Source organism: Oryctolagus cuniculus, chromosome 8, assembly GCF_964237555.1.
Source record: "Oryctolagus cuniculus chromosome 8, mOryCun1.1, whole genome shotgun sequence".
In the NCBI taxonomy this organism is placed as follows: domain Eukaryota; kingdom Metazoa; phylum Chordata; class Mammalia; order Lagomorpha; family Leporidae; genus Oryctolagus; species Oryctolagus cuniculus.
The window spans coordinates 90,163,864-90,176,369 of NC_091439.1; the positions used below are offsets into that span (position 1 = coordinate 90,163,864).

Below are 12,506 nucleotides of genomic sequence, written 5' to 3' on the forward strand. Positions count from 1 at the left end.
AGCTATAAAAGGAAGACTGATATATGCTAAAACATAAAACATGGATGACTGGGGGCCGGCACTGTGGCCCAGCAGATTAATGCCCTGGCCTAAAGTGCCAGTATCCCATATAGGTGCTGGTTCGAGACCCAGCTGCTCCACTTCTGATCCAGCTCTCTGCTATGGCCTGGGAAAGCAGTAAGAAGATGGCCCAAGTCCTTGGGTCCCTGCACCCGCATGGGAGACCTGGAAGAAGCTCCTGGCTCGTGGTTTTGGATCAGTGCAGTTCTGGCCATTGCGGCCATCTGGGGAGTGAACCATCGGATGGAAGATTCCACTCTCTCTCTCTCTGCTTCTCCTCTCTGTGTAACTCTGACTTTCAAATAAATAAATCAATCTTTAAAAAAAAAAAAAAAGATGGATGACTCTTAACAAAGTATGTTAAGGGAAAGAAGTATTACACAAAAGGCCACGTATCATGATTCCATTTGTATCAAGTTTACAAAAGAGTAAAATCTTATAAAGCCAGAAAACAGTGGTTGCTAGGTCCTAGCAGGAAGAAGGAATAGAGAATGAAAGCTAACAGACAACGAGATTTGGTTTTGGTTTGATAGTGACCACAGCCCCTTACAATAGTCATCTATAGGGAAAGCAGACCCATGGTCAGATGGACAGCTTCACGTCACGCCAAGAAAGGAAACGCAACTATCTGTGATGCAGCCAAGGATGAAGGGATTTGGTGGAAGGATTCTGGGTGGCAGAACGGCCAGGAGAAGCAGCATGAAACAGAAACAACAATAAGAGCACGTGGAAAGAGAAATGGCTGCAGAATAGAGACATCTGCAGTCAATAACATCAAAAAAACAAAACAACAACAAAACCTTCACAGAATACTTTGAAAACAGAGGGAAAAAAAATACCAGAGGCAAATGGGAAGGAGAAGCACAAGAGAGGGAATGAAACATAGGAAGGCTCACAGGAAGGTTTGCTTTTTGGTTACCGCAGAGTCACAGCAGAACTTAGCAGTTCCTGACGAAATTATCTGTTCACAAATTCACAAAGCCATGTGGTGTACCACACTTGCAAGCACAGTGCCTGGCACACAGTAAATGCTTTCTTAAAAAGTCCATTAACTGCTATCACGCACATCTACATGTATTTTCTGCTGGGAACTAAAAAGGACACTTTGACCTCTTCTGCCTTCCTGTTCTACTTTAAAGCATGCTTAAGATTACACTGGATGCAGCTGGATAATCCAGCACACTCTTCCCATCTGAAGTACTTAACTCAGTCACACTCACAATGTTCCTTTTGCCATTTAATATAACATTCAGAGACCACAGGGATTTGGCTATAGATATCTTGAGGGAGGAGGCATTATTCTACCTATGAAAGTTACCTAATGTGATGTCCTGATGTTTCCAATGCCTTTATTCAAGTACATTAGACTTAGTTGGTTCCTTTGAAGGTAGCCAATCCGAGTCACAGTGGGGAGAAGCTGAGAGGTCCTAACTGGGATGAATAAGCAGCTGATTATTGCTGAAATACAACTGAATGGGAAGCTACAAGTCTGGACATATAGCTAGTACCCAGGTTTTTTTAAAAGCTTACATTCTGTCCTTTGAGAAATTTGGACTTCACACTACACTGAGCTGATGCAATGCATTATAAATAGGTGACTGACAGATTTGCATTTCAGAAGGACAATACTTGGAATGTGTAGAATGAATGGAGGGACAAAGGATCAAAGGCAAACAGTACAGATTGAAAATGATAGCTTTCAACTGTGTCCAAAACTCTTTGATATGCCTCCCTTTAAAAGGCAGAACCTAATTTTTGATAACTGCAATGTGGTGGAACTGGTGGTACACGACTTCTGAGACTAAGTCATGAAAGGCATTTTGGCTTTCTCTGTTCTCTTCCTAGGATTGCTTGGGGGGAAGCTGGCTGCCATATCATAAGGATACTCAAGCAGCCCCACAGCTTGGGGAGGAAGATCCAATCAGGCCTTTAGATGACTACAGCCCTGCCTGGCATCTTGACTCTAACCTCCTAAGAGCCCCTGAGCCTACCTAGATAAGCCACTCCTCAATTCCTGATCCACCGAAACTGAGATAATAAATACTTCTTATTTTGAGTTACTCAGTTTTCAAGGAATTTGTTAGCTAAAAATGATTAAGCCAGAGGCTATGAACATGGTTTAGATGATTGTTACTGAAGGCTAGAACTAAGGTTAACAAAGGAAATCAAGGATTCCAGCTGTTTTGGGGGTCTACATAGGCGTAACGGGTTAAGGAGGAGGATGAGTTAAACAGGAAGCCTTCAATTCTGGCTTGAATGGAAAGGTACTACCAACTGGGATAAATTCAGGATAAAAGGTAATGGAAGTGGGTAAACATTTTGAATTTGAGGTACCTGTGAGAGATCTTGGTATAGTAGAAATGTCTGAAGAGCAATTAAATCTTTTAAGACATAGTCAACAAGAGGTAAGAGTTGAAAGTTATCCATGCACAATTAAAAACAAAGATGCAGAGAGGCCAGTGCTGTGGTATAGCGGGTAAACCACCACCTATAGTGCCACTATCCCATATGGGCACCAGTTTGAGTCCTGGCTGCTCCACTTCCAATCCAGCTCTCTGTTATGGCCTGGGAAAGCAGCAGAAAATGGCCCAAGTGCTTGGGCCCCTGCACCTGTGTGGGAAACCTCGAAGAAGTTCCTGGCTTAGGACAGGCACAGCTCTGGCCATTGGGGCTAATTGGGGAGTGAACCAGCGGACAGAAGACCTCTCTCTCTGCCTCTCCTTCTCTATGTAACTGACTTTCAAATAAATAAATAAATAAATCTAAAAAACAAACAAACAAAAAAACCCCACAGATACAGATAAAGCCCTTAAAAATAGAAAGAGCTACAAACCAGCTGAATCATCTTCTCCTGAAGACTTGCTCAGATTTAACCCTTAACTCTTATATCTGCAGTTTATTTCCCTAAATATTAAGTCTAGATAACTGATACACTATAATATCAATTAGTATCAAAACAGCCATTTCCCCAAATACCCAAAACCTAAACCTTTAATTAACAGTAAATTCATTCCATTTTTATGTCCCAAAGCTTAACACGATGGCTTGGAACCAGTGTCTAATAAATATTTATTGAAATGACAACTGAAAATAAAATTTAATAGCTGTAGTATGTTAGTAACTTCTGACCAGAGATGCTGACTTAAAACAATTTAGCTAAAAGTTCAACAAAAACTAGGAAGAAAAATCATTAAAAAAAGACCTACCGATCTGTTTGTAAAACATGGATTAGGTGTTCCATAGCTTGGATACCCACTTCCAAGCGGTATTTCTGCACATAAGAAAAGAAAAATGTTATTAAAGAAATTAATATTCAATTTAACAAAACTCAGAAATTTAACAAAGTATTACAGACCTTAGATAATGATTTGAGAGCACGCACAGCATTTCTTCGATCATCCAGTAAAGTAGATGAAGCTACTCTGTCACAAAGCTTTTGAATCTGTCAAAGCAAAAATGACATTATGACATGAGAAAGGAGACTATGAAGTTCCCCAAATTTCAACCAATTTTGAAAACAATCAGCAAATGAGATGTTGTAGAAACAGTCTTCAAAAATCTAGGTATCGTTTTAAGCGGTATTATAATCTCATTATAAAAATCAAACACATTTTTTTCTCAGAGATCTGAAAAGTGGGAAAGGGTGAAGGAAAAGTCAATGAAAGTCAATCACATAAATTGAGTAATTAAGAAATCATTAGAATCAGTTTTCTTTTATTTATTTATTTGCGAGGCAGTTAGACAGTGAGAGAGACAGAGAGAAAGGTCTTCCTTTTTCTCTTGGTTCACCCCCCAAGTGGCCGCTATGGTCAGCGTGTTGCAGCTGGCATGCTGCGCTGATCTGAAGGCAGGAGCCAGGTGCTTCTCCTGGTCTCCCATAGGGTGCAGGGTCCAAGGACTTGGGCCATCCTCCACTGCTCTCCCGGGCCATAGCAGAGAGCTGGCCTGGAAGAGGAGCAACCAGGACTGAACCGGCGCCGGGACCAGGACTAGAACCTGGGGTGCTGGCGCCGCAGGCGGAGGATTAGCCTAGTGAGCCACGGCGCCGGCCTAGAATCAGTTTTCTAAACATATCTGCTATGACTATTTTAACCAAACAGGATGCATAATCCAACAGGGTTATGCTGCAAGATAGAAAGTTACTTAATTTTTTTTAAAATAACAATTGTTTAACCATATAAATTTATCCTAACATTTCCACTCTACGTTTCTAACATTTCCACTCTAGGTTATAAGGAAAGTTAAAAACTATACATATCAAAAATGTAAGGTTTTAGGAGTGCCTCAAAATGTGGAAGGAAAAAATATTTCTATGATAAAATATATGAATTAAAATTCAAACTGAATTTTAAAATAATTCTTGGAGTATTATTTGCAGCAGAAAAAATTGGAATCAAGCAACTGTCCATCAACAAAATAAAAGCTGAATAAGTTGAGATATATTATTTGGTGAAATACTATGCAACTGTTCAAGAGAATTAACTGTACTTATGCAAAAATACCATGACATAATAAACAGTGAGGGGAAAAAAAAGCAAATTATAAAACTAAATGTAAATTATGGGCGTAGTGAAGCAAATGTACCAAACTCTGTGTTTGTACCAAAGTCTATAAAGACTTTGGTGGGGTAGGCATCTGGCCTAGTGGTTAAGATGCCCCCATCTCATGACAGTATGTGGGTTTGAGCCTCATTTCCACTACTGATTACAGCTTCCTGCTAAATGTGCACCTTGGGAGACCGTAGGCGATGATGGTTCTAGCAGCAGAGTCTGTGCCACCCACACAGGGAGACATGGATTGAGTTCCTGGGTCCTGGCTTTGGCCTGGCCCAGCCCTGGCCATTGTGGGCATTTGAATGGGAACTCTCTCCCTCTGTCAGTGAACCTCTCACTCTCTCTTTGTGTCTCTCAAATAGTTAAATATATAAAATTTGAAAAATTATTTTGGAAACCTAGAGCTATATAACTTTTATAAGAAAGCATAGGATAAAAATCCCAGTGACCTCTTATTAGGCAGACATCTCAAATGCATACAAGAGTGCATAAAAGAATAACGTAATAAATTGGACTTCGCGTCTCTTCAAAAATCACTACACTAAGAGCATGTAAATGGTAAGCTACAGACTGGGTGAAAATATATGGAAAATACCTTATAAAGAAGATATTTTTTAAAAAAAAACTGCTATATTCAGGCCCCTTTTAAGCTCAGATATTTATCATAAGTTATCATATATTCCTTAATGATGGCTCTTACAAAAATTCTATAAAATGAAATCCTGGTTTGCCCCTCAAATGTTTATACCTTATGTAAAACATGAATGATGTTTAAATACACACAGCATTTTCCAAATTATGTTTTGCAGACTTCCAGTGTCCTAGAAGATATTAATAGAATTTCTGTGATCACAGAGCAAGTGAGAAACACAGGGCTTTACAAAATTAAATCGGTTTCTGCACTGCAGGATTTCTAAGAGCCTCTTCTGTGCTGATTTGTATTTCTTCATACTGCAGAGAAAGTAAGACAACTGAGTCTGGCTTTACTTTCTTACTCATTCTAACTGTTCACATTTAGAAATCATTCTACATTAAACTGTATTTACTTTGACAATTATATTGTTTTTTTCAAAATGGAATCAATATAACTATTAAACTGATCAACTTTTTTTTTTTTTTTTTTTTAATTTTTGACAGGCAGAGCGGATAGTGAGAGAGACAGAGAGAAAGGTCTTCCTTTGCCGTTGGTTCACCCTCCAATGGCCGCCACGGCTGGCACGCTGCGGCCAGCGCACCGCGCTGATCCAAAGGCAGGAGCCAGGTACTTCTCCTGGTCTCCCATGGGGTGCAGGGCCCAAGCACTTGGGCCATCCTCCACTGCCTTCCCGGGCCACAGCAGAGAGCTAGCCTGGAAGAGGGGCAACCGGGACAGAATCCAGCGCACCGACCGGGACTAGAACCTGGTGTGCCAGCGCCGCTAGGTGGAGGATTAGCCTATTGAGCCGCGGCGCTGGCCAATCAACTTTTTTTTTAACCATTAGGAAAACTACTTCTCATCTTTTGAAAACACCAATGTCATTACTCTCCGTTTGAAGAATTTCTTAATCCAAAAACAGTTTTCATGAGTAGCACTGCAATTCGCTCTACCTGGGTCTTGGACATTTTTTTGTTATTTTTTCAAGGTAGTTTACAGTTGATGATTATAAGCAGGGAATTTTCTCTATGCATTTTTTGGCCTCAAGCACTGGTTCTAGGTTTGGAATTCTTACCACCTTTCAAGTATGTAATCCAAGTACCACTCAGGGTTTGAGCTTTACTCTCAGCCGCAATTTCAGCTAGCGTATATAGGTACCTGTGCCAAATAATGATTTTTGAAGTCTAGAAGCTCTTTAATCATTGAAAGCAAAAATGTAAAGTAAGTGATGTTTGTGGATGTAGGAATAATGGAGGGTGATGATCATAATCCTGGAGTTTGGGGGTTTGTTTTGTTCTTATTTTCAATTCTTATTTTATGTTCTAAACAAGCTAACGTTTGAGCCCTATTAATTAAAAAAAAAAAAAAAAAAAAAAAAAGGCCATAAGAGAGGCCAGCACCATGGCTTACTAGGCTAATCCTCTACCTACGGCACTGGCACTCCAGGTTCTAGTCCCAGTTGGGGTGCCAGTTCTGTCCTGGTTGCCCCTCTTCCAGTTCAGCTCTCTGCTGTGGCCCGGGAAGGCAGTGGAGGATGGCCCAAGTGCTTGGGCCCTGCACCCACATGGGAGACCGGGAGGAAGTGCCTGACTTCTGGCTCCGGATCGGTGCAGTGCACCAGCCGTGGCGGCTATTTGGGAAGTGAACCAACGGAAGGAAGACCTTTCTCTCTGTCTCTAACTCTGCCTGTCAAAAAAAAAAAAAAAAAAAAAAAAAAAGCTGTGAGAGATACACAAAGACAATCTGAATTTCAGTCATTATGAAGGTACATACAAGTTAAAATAGCAATGAGATCTTTTTTTCTTTTTTTTTTTTCTTTGACAGGCAGAGTGGACAGTGAGAGAGACAGAAAGGTCTTCCTTTTGCTGTTGGTTCACCTCCCAGTGGCCGCTGCGGCTGGCGCATCGTGCTGATCCGAAGCCAGGAGCCAGGTGTTTCTCCTGGTCTCCCATGCGGGTGCAGGGCCCAAGGACCTCTACTGCACTCCCGGGCCACAGCAGAGAGCTGGCCTGGAAGAGGAGCAACCGGGACAGATTCTGGTGCCATGACGGGGACTAGAACCCGGCGGCGCCAGCTGAGATCTTTTTTTCAGTCACAAAAATTAAGAATAAAAATGAGTACCGTGAACTAAATGACTCCAGTTTTATAAAACAGAAAAGCAGACAGAATCAACCCATGCCACCAGAAGTCAATTTAGTGATTACTCTTGGGAGTCACTAAGTGGCGCACATAGAGGACCTCTGAGTGCTGGTAACATTCAGTTCTTTTATCAGAGTGGTTACAGCACTTTTTCACTTTGTGAAAATTTATAGAAGCTTATTTTTTCTTTAAAGTTCAATAAAGATCTTTTAAATAGTACTATAAATGATAAACAAAGAGATAATGAACCTACTCATTTTCTGTCAAAGTGAAGGGAACTAAAAAAGCTGCAGTTTGGCAAAAACTATTGAAACTAAAACCGCTCATACCCTTTTGGCCAAGTAGCACCTGGGCCTCTGTGACATCCCAAGAAGTAAAACTACATCACCAAAGGGAGTGTCCAGTAGGTTGGACTTTTACATTTTTTTTTTTATTTGAAAGGCAGAGAGAGAGAGAGAGAAAACGAGGGACAGAAAGAGGGAGGGAGCGAGCAAGCGAGCGCAAGAGCATGCTCTCGTATCTACTGGTTCACTCCCTAAAATGCCAGCAAGGCTGGGATCAAATCTGGGAGCCAATCCAGGTCTCCCATGTGGGTGGCAGGAACCCAGTTACTTGAGCCATCACCACTGCTTCCCAGGGTCTCTATTAGATGAAAGCTGGAATCAGGAGCAGCGGCTGGAATCCAATTCAGGTACCTGTGATGCGGGAGGGATGCAACTGTCTTAATACTAGGTTACATGCCCCCTCCTAGTTTGACTTTTATTGGAGAAAAGACAGAAACTCTTAGTTTAAATTTTTGTTTTCTGTCTTCTATTATAGCAGCTGAACAAAGCAATGCACCCCAAAATATACTGCCATTTTGGTAGCACGGTCAGATTCTGACTGAGCTAGGATGTTGCACTCCAAAGCCCATATTCCTCCTCCTTGCAGAGAAATGAGTCCAAGCTTGTGCTGCAAACTACAGGAACTGCAAGGTTTTGTTTTGTTTTGTTTTTTGGTAAATAGGGGGATATTGTAAAGCAGTCCCCATGAACAGCTCCGCTTGCTCTACAGCCCACTAAGGACCCTGACTAGCCTGACTACCAGCCCAGCCAGGGTGGGTAGTTCCTTGTTCTAAGGCAGCTGGAGCCTTACTCTAGGACACCCATCATCAGAAGCTACCAACTACATAAGGAAAAATCAGCACTAAAAAATTACTTCAGAAAATGACAGGAATTAATGCACTCTTTCTTTTAGAATTAAACTTGCTGAGATGACAAGCTGGAGTAGAAAGAAATGAGACTGAAAAGCACACATCAGCTCATGATAACGACAATAAAGTAAATAAAAAAATCAGGGCAGTAGAAATGGGCAAAGGCACAAAGGGTTGTGAGACCCTTAAAATAATCAAGACTGAATTTAAGAGGCCAGGCATCCTCAAGGGTGTCTGGGACAGTCACTGTATGAATTCAACTTCTAAAACACATTTCCCAGAGCGATATATACACACATACAGTCAAGTACAAGAACAATCACTGCAGCACTGCAATAGCAAAAGAAACAAAACAGAAATACTCTAAATGTCTATTCATGGAGGCCTTTCCTTTTATACACTTCTACAGCTTTTCTGTAAACAGGAGTGCAAATAATGTTTTTCTATAATAATAAAAGAACCAGAATCTAAGCCTGATATCATGAATCAGCAATCACCCTTTAAAAAAATAAAAGGGTTTACTTTATTTATTTGAAAGGTAGAATGAAACAAACAGAGGGAAGAGACAGAAAGAGATCTTCCATCTGCTGGTTCCCTCTCCAAATGGCTGGGATGGTTGGGGCTATGCCAGGCCAAAGCCAGGAGCCTGGTACTCCACCAGAATCTCCCATGTGGGTGGCAGGGGTCCAAGTACTCAGGCCATTTTCTCCTGCCTTCACAACATTAGTCAGGAGCTGGACTGGAAGCAGTGTAGACAGGACTCCTACTGGTGCTATGACAGGGGGTGCTGATGTTGCAGGCAGTGGTTTAACCCGATGTGCCACAACGCTGTGTATCCTGGGAAGCAGCAGGTGATGGCTTAAATAGGTAACTTCCTGCCACCCATTTGGGAGAACCAGACTGAGTTCCCAACTCCTGACTTCAGCCTGGCCCAGCCCCAGCTGTTACAGACATTTGGGGAGTAAACCAGTAGACTGGAGATCTCTGCCTATCTCTCTTCCTACATGTCTGCTTTTGAAAGACATTAAATAAAACTTTTTTTTTTAAAAAAAAAGTTACTAGAAAAGTGAAATCACACATGCTCATGAGCATATAAAAGATAAATTCTGTGTGTGTTTTTTTTTTTAATTAGAACCAACATCTATACAATTATTCATTTGTACAGAACTTTCAAATGCTTAGCCTCAATTTCCAAACTTTACTTAATCACAGACTACTGCTGTTAGGTTACAGTGACCGTGGCCCCCATGAAACTTGCAACACTATTATTTGTTCAGTGAATGAATGAATGAATGACATTACTAACTTCACTGTATTGTAACATTGACCTTTGACCACCTCAAACCCCAGAGTATTTACTCTGGAAAGCTGCACACTGAACTATATTAGAGATTACTCCTGGTGATTAGAAATGAAACTGAGGGAAGAAAGGGGCGACTTTAGACTATACACTATTTAAAATTAGTGTATTTGCAATAAGCATGTTTTCACTATTGCTTCAATAACTCAAAGGAAAAAAATTACAAAAAATTTCAGAATATTATTAGACCTTGCTTCTATCCTATTATCTGCTTCAACATTCCATCTGATTGACTCACTGTTCATCTGCTTTCTGAAAATGTTCAATTCTTGTTTTCCATGGTAGTTATGTTCTCAAAAGTCACCAGGAACACTGGATTAGTGAATACTGAAACAAAGATCCTAAGGGAATTACAAGGTTAGTTAGTCCCTTGCAAGACCATCTCGTCACATTTCTGACCACAGATAAGACAGAAACTAGTCTTAGGTGTATTTCATTTAAAGATGTATTTCATTTAAAACTGTCAGCATGCATGCCTGAGTCCAGGAGGACGGCATTACAGCTCACACCTGAATGAAGCCTGTCTAACACACCCACCTTCCCTGTAAGGCACATCACAGCTTTCCTGTGCTTAGAACTCTAGACAGCACAACAATCCCCGCCCCCAAGGGTGGCTAGGAGTTATTTTTCTTTTCTTTTTTTATTTGACAGAGTTTTTTATATATATATATATATGTATATATGGAGAGAGAGAGAGAGAGAGAGAGAGAGAGAGAAAGGTCTTCCTTCAGTTGGTTCAACCCCCAAATGGCCCCTACAGCCGGCGCTATGCTGATCCAAAGCCAGGAGCCAGGTGCTTCTTCCTGGTCTCCCACACGAGTGCAGGCGCCCAAGCACTTGGGCCATCCTCCACTGCCTTCCCGGGCCACAGCAGAGAGCTGGACTGGAAGAGAGGCAACTGGGACTTGAACCCGGAACCATGTCCGCTGCAGGCTGGAGGATTAACCAAGTGAGCCGGGGCTCACTTTTCTTTTTTAAATGTGTGTTTATTTATTTAAAAGAAAGAGAGAGTGAGAGTGAAAGAGGTCTTCCTCTCACTGTTCACTCCCCAAAAGGCTGCAACAGCCAGGGCTGGCCAAAGCTGAAGCCAGGAGCCAGGAACTCCATCTAGGTCTCCCAAACAGGTGGCAGGGACCCAAGAACTTGGGCTGTCTTCTGCTGCATGGAGTTGGATTGGAAGCGGAGCAGCTGGGAATCCAACTGCTGCTCATATGCATATGGGATGCCAGTGTCAACACAGGCAGTGGCCACAACACAGGGAGTGGGGTGGGAGGTGGCATTAAAATTTTATTTGCAAAGCAATAAAGGACACAGAACACAGATCCTCCATCCACTGGTTCATTCCCCAAATGCCTTCAACAGCCATGGCTTGGTAAGGCAGGAACCCAAGTACTTAAGTTATCATCTGCTGCCTCCCAGTAGAAAGTTAGACAGAAGTAGAGGCAGGATTCAATCCCAGGAACTCCAAAATGGGATGCAGGGATTAATTGTTGTGCCTGCCTGCCTGCCTGCCTGCCTCTGGGGTCATTTTTAACAAGAAAACCCCCACTCAAAAAAAAAAATCAACAAAATACAGAAAATATAATACTAAACAGACTACACAAAGGCCATTTATTGACAATATGCATTGAAATAAGACAGGCCATGACCTTGTTTGACCTCATCTGGGAATGTGTACATTAGTGACTCCAATTTTTCACTGCTCTATCCATGTCCATGACAGTCATTGACTCCGGGGTTACAAGTACATTTTAGTGAGCAGGTGATTTTGCAAATAAGTAATTGATGAATAATAAGGAACAACTCTACATTAAATACATTCTAAGTCAGTCCATCATCTGCAAAATGCAAAGGTAAATTAGGGCTGGCGGCGCAGCTCAATAGGCTAATCCTCCACCTGCGGAGCCGGCACACCGTGTTCTAGTCCCGGTTGCCCCTCTTCCAGGCCAGCTCTCTGCTGTGGCCAGGGAGTGCAGTGGAGGATGGCCCAGGTGCTTGGGCCCTGCACCCCATGGGAGACCAGGAGAGGCACCTGGCTCCTGCCTTTGGATCAGAGCGGTGTGCCGGCTGCAGCACACTGGCCGTGGCGGCCATTGGAGGGTGAACCAACGGCAAAAGGAAGACCTTTCTCTCTGTCTCTCTCACTGTCCACTCTGCCTGTCAAAAAAAAAAAAAAAAAAGGTAAATTAGATGTACTCTAAGGTTACACGATATTTAAAACTTAGAATACCTCAAAAATACTTAATTTTATCTAATAAGCAATCATGTATTATACTTACTATACTATTTGACAAATGTATTTGCTTTATATAGTTTTTAAAATAATTTTTAAAGGCTGGCGCCGCGGCTCACTAGGCTAATCCTCCACCTTGCAGCGCTGGCACACGGGGTTCTAGTCCCGGTTGGGGCGCCGGATTCTGTCCCGGTTGCCCCTCTTCCAGGCCAGCTCTCTGCTGTGGCCCGGGAGTGTAGTGGAGGATGGCCCAAGTGCTTGGGCCCTGCACCCCATGGGAGACCAGGATAAGTAAGTACCTGGCTCCTGCCATTGGATCAGCGCGGAGCGCCGGC

At 42.2% G+C, this 12,506-nt stretch overlaps 1 protein-coding gene across 2 annotated transcripts in view; it reads right to left on the minus strand.

The window, feature by feature from the left end:
- The window catches only part of USO1 (USO1 vesicle transport factor), a 91,360-nt gene that overhangs the window by 67,486 nt on the left and 11,368 nt on the right, over nucleotides 1–12,506 (minus strand). For both annotated transcript variants that reach the window (XM_051819677.2, XM_051819678.2), the window contains exons 2-3: nucleotides 3,416–3,502; nucleotides 3,267–3,331 (exon numbers count right to left, since the gene is read on the minus strand). In XM_051819677.2, coding sequence (XP_051675637.1) covers nucleotides 3,267–3,331; nucleotides 3,416–3,502 — 152 coding nt within the window. The remainder of the gene's footprint in view (nucleotides 1–3,266; nucleotides 3,332–3,415; nucleotides 3,503–12,506) is intronic.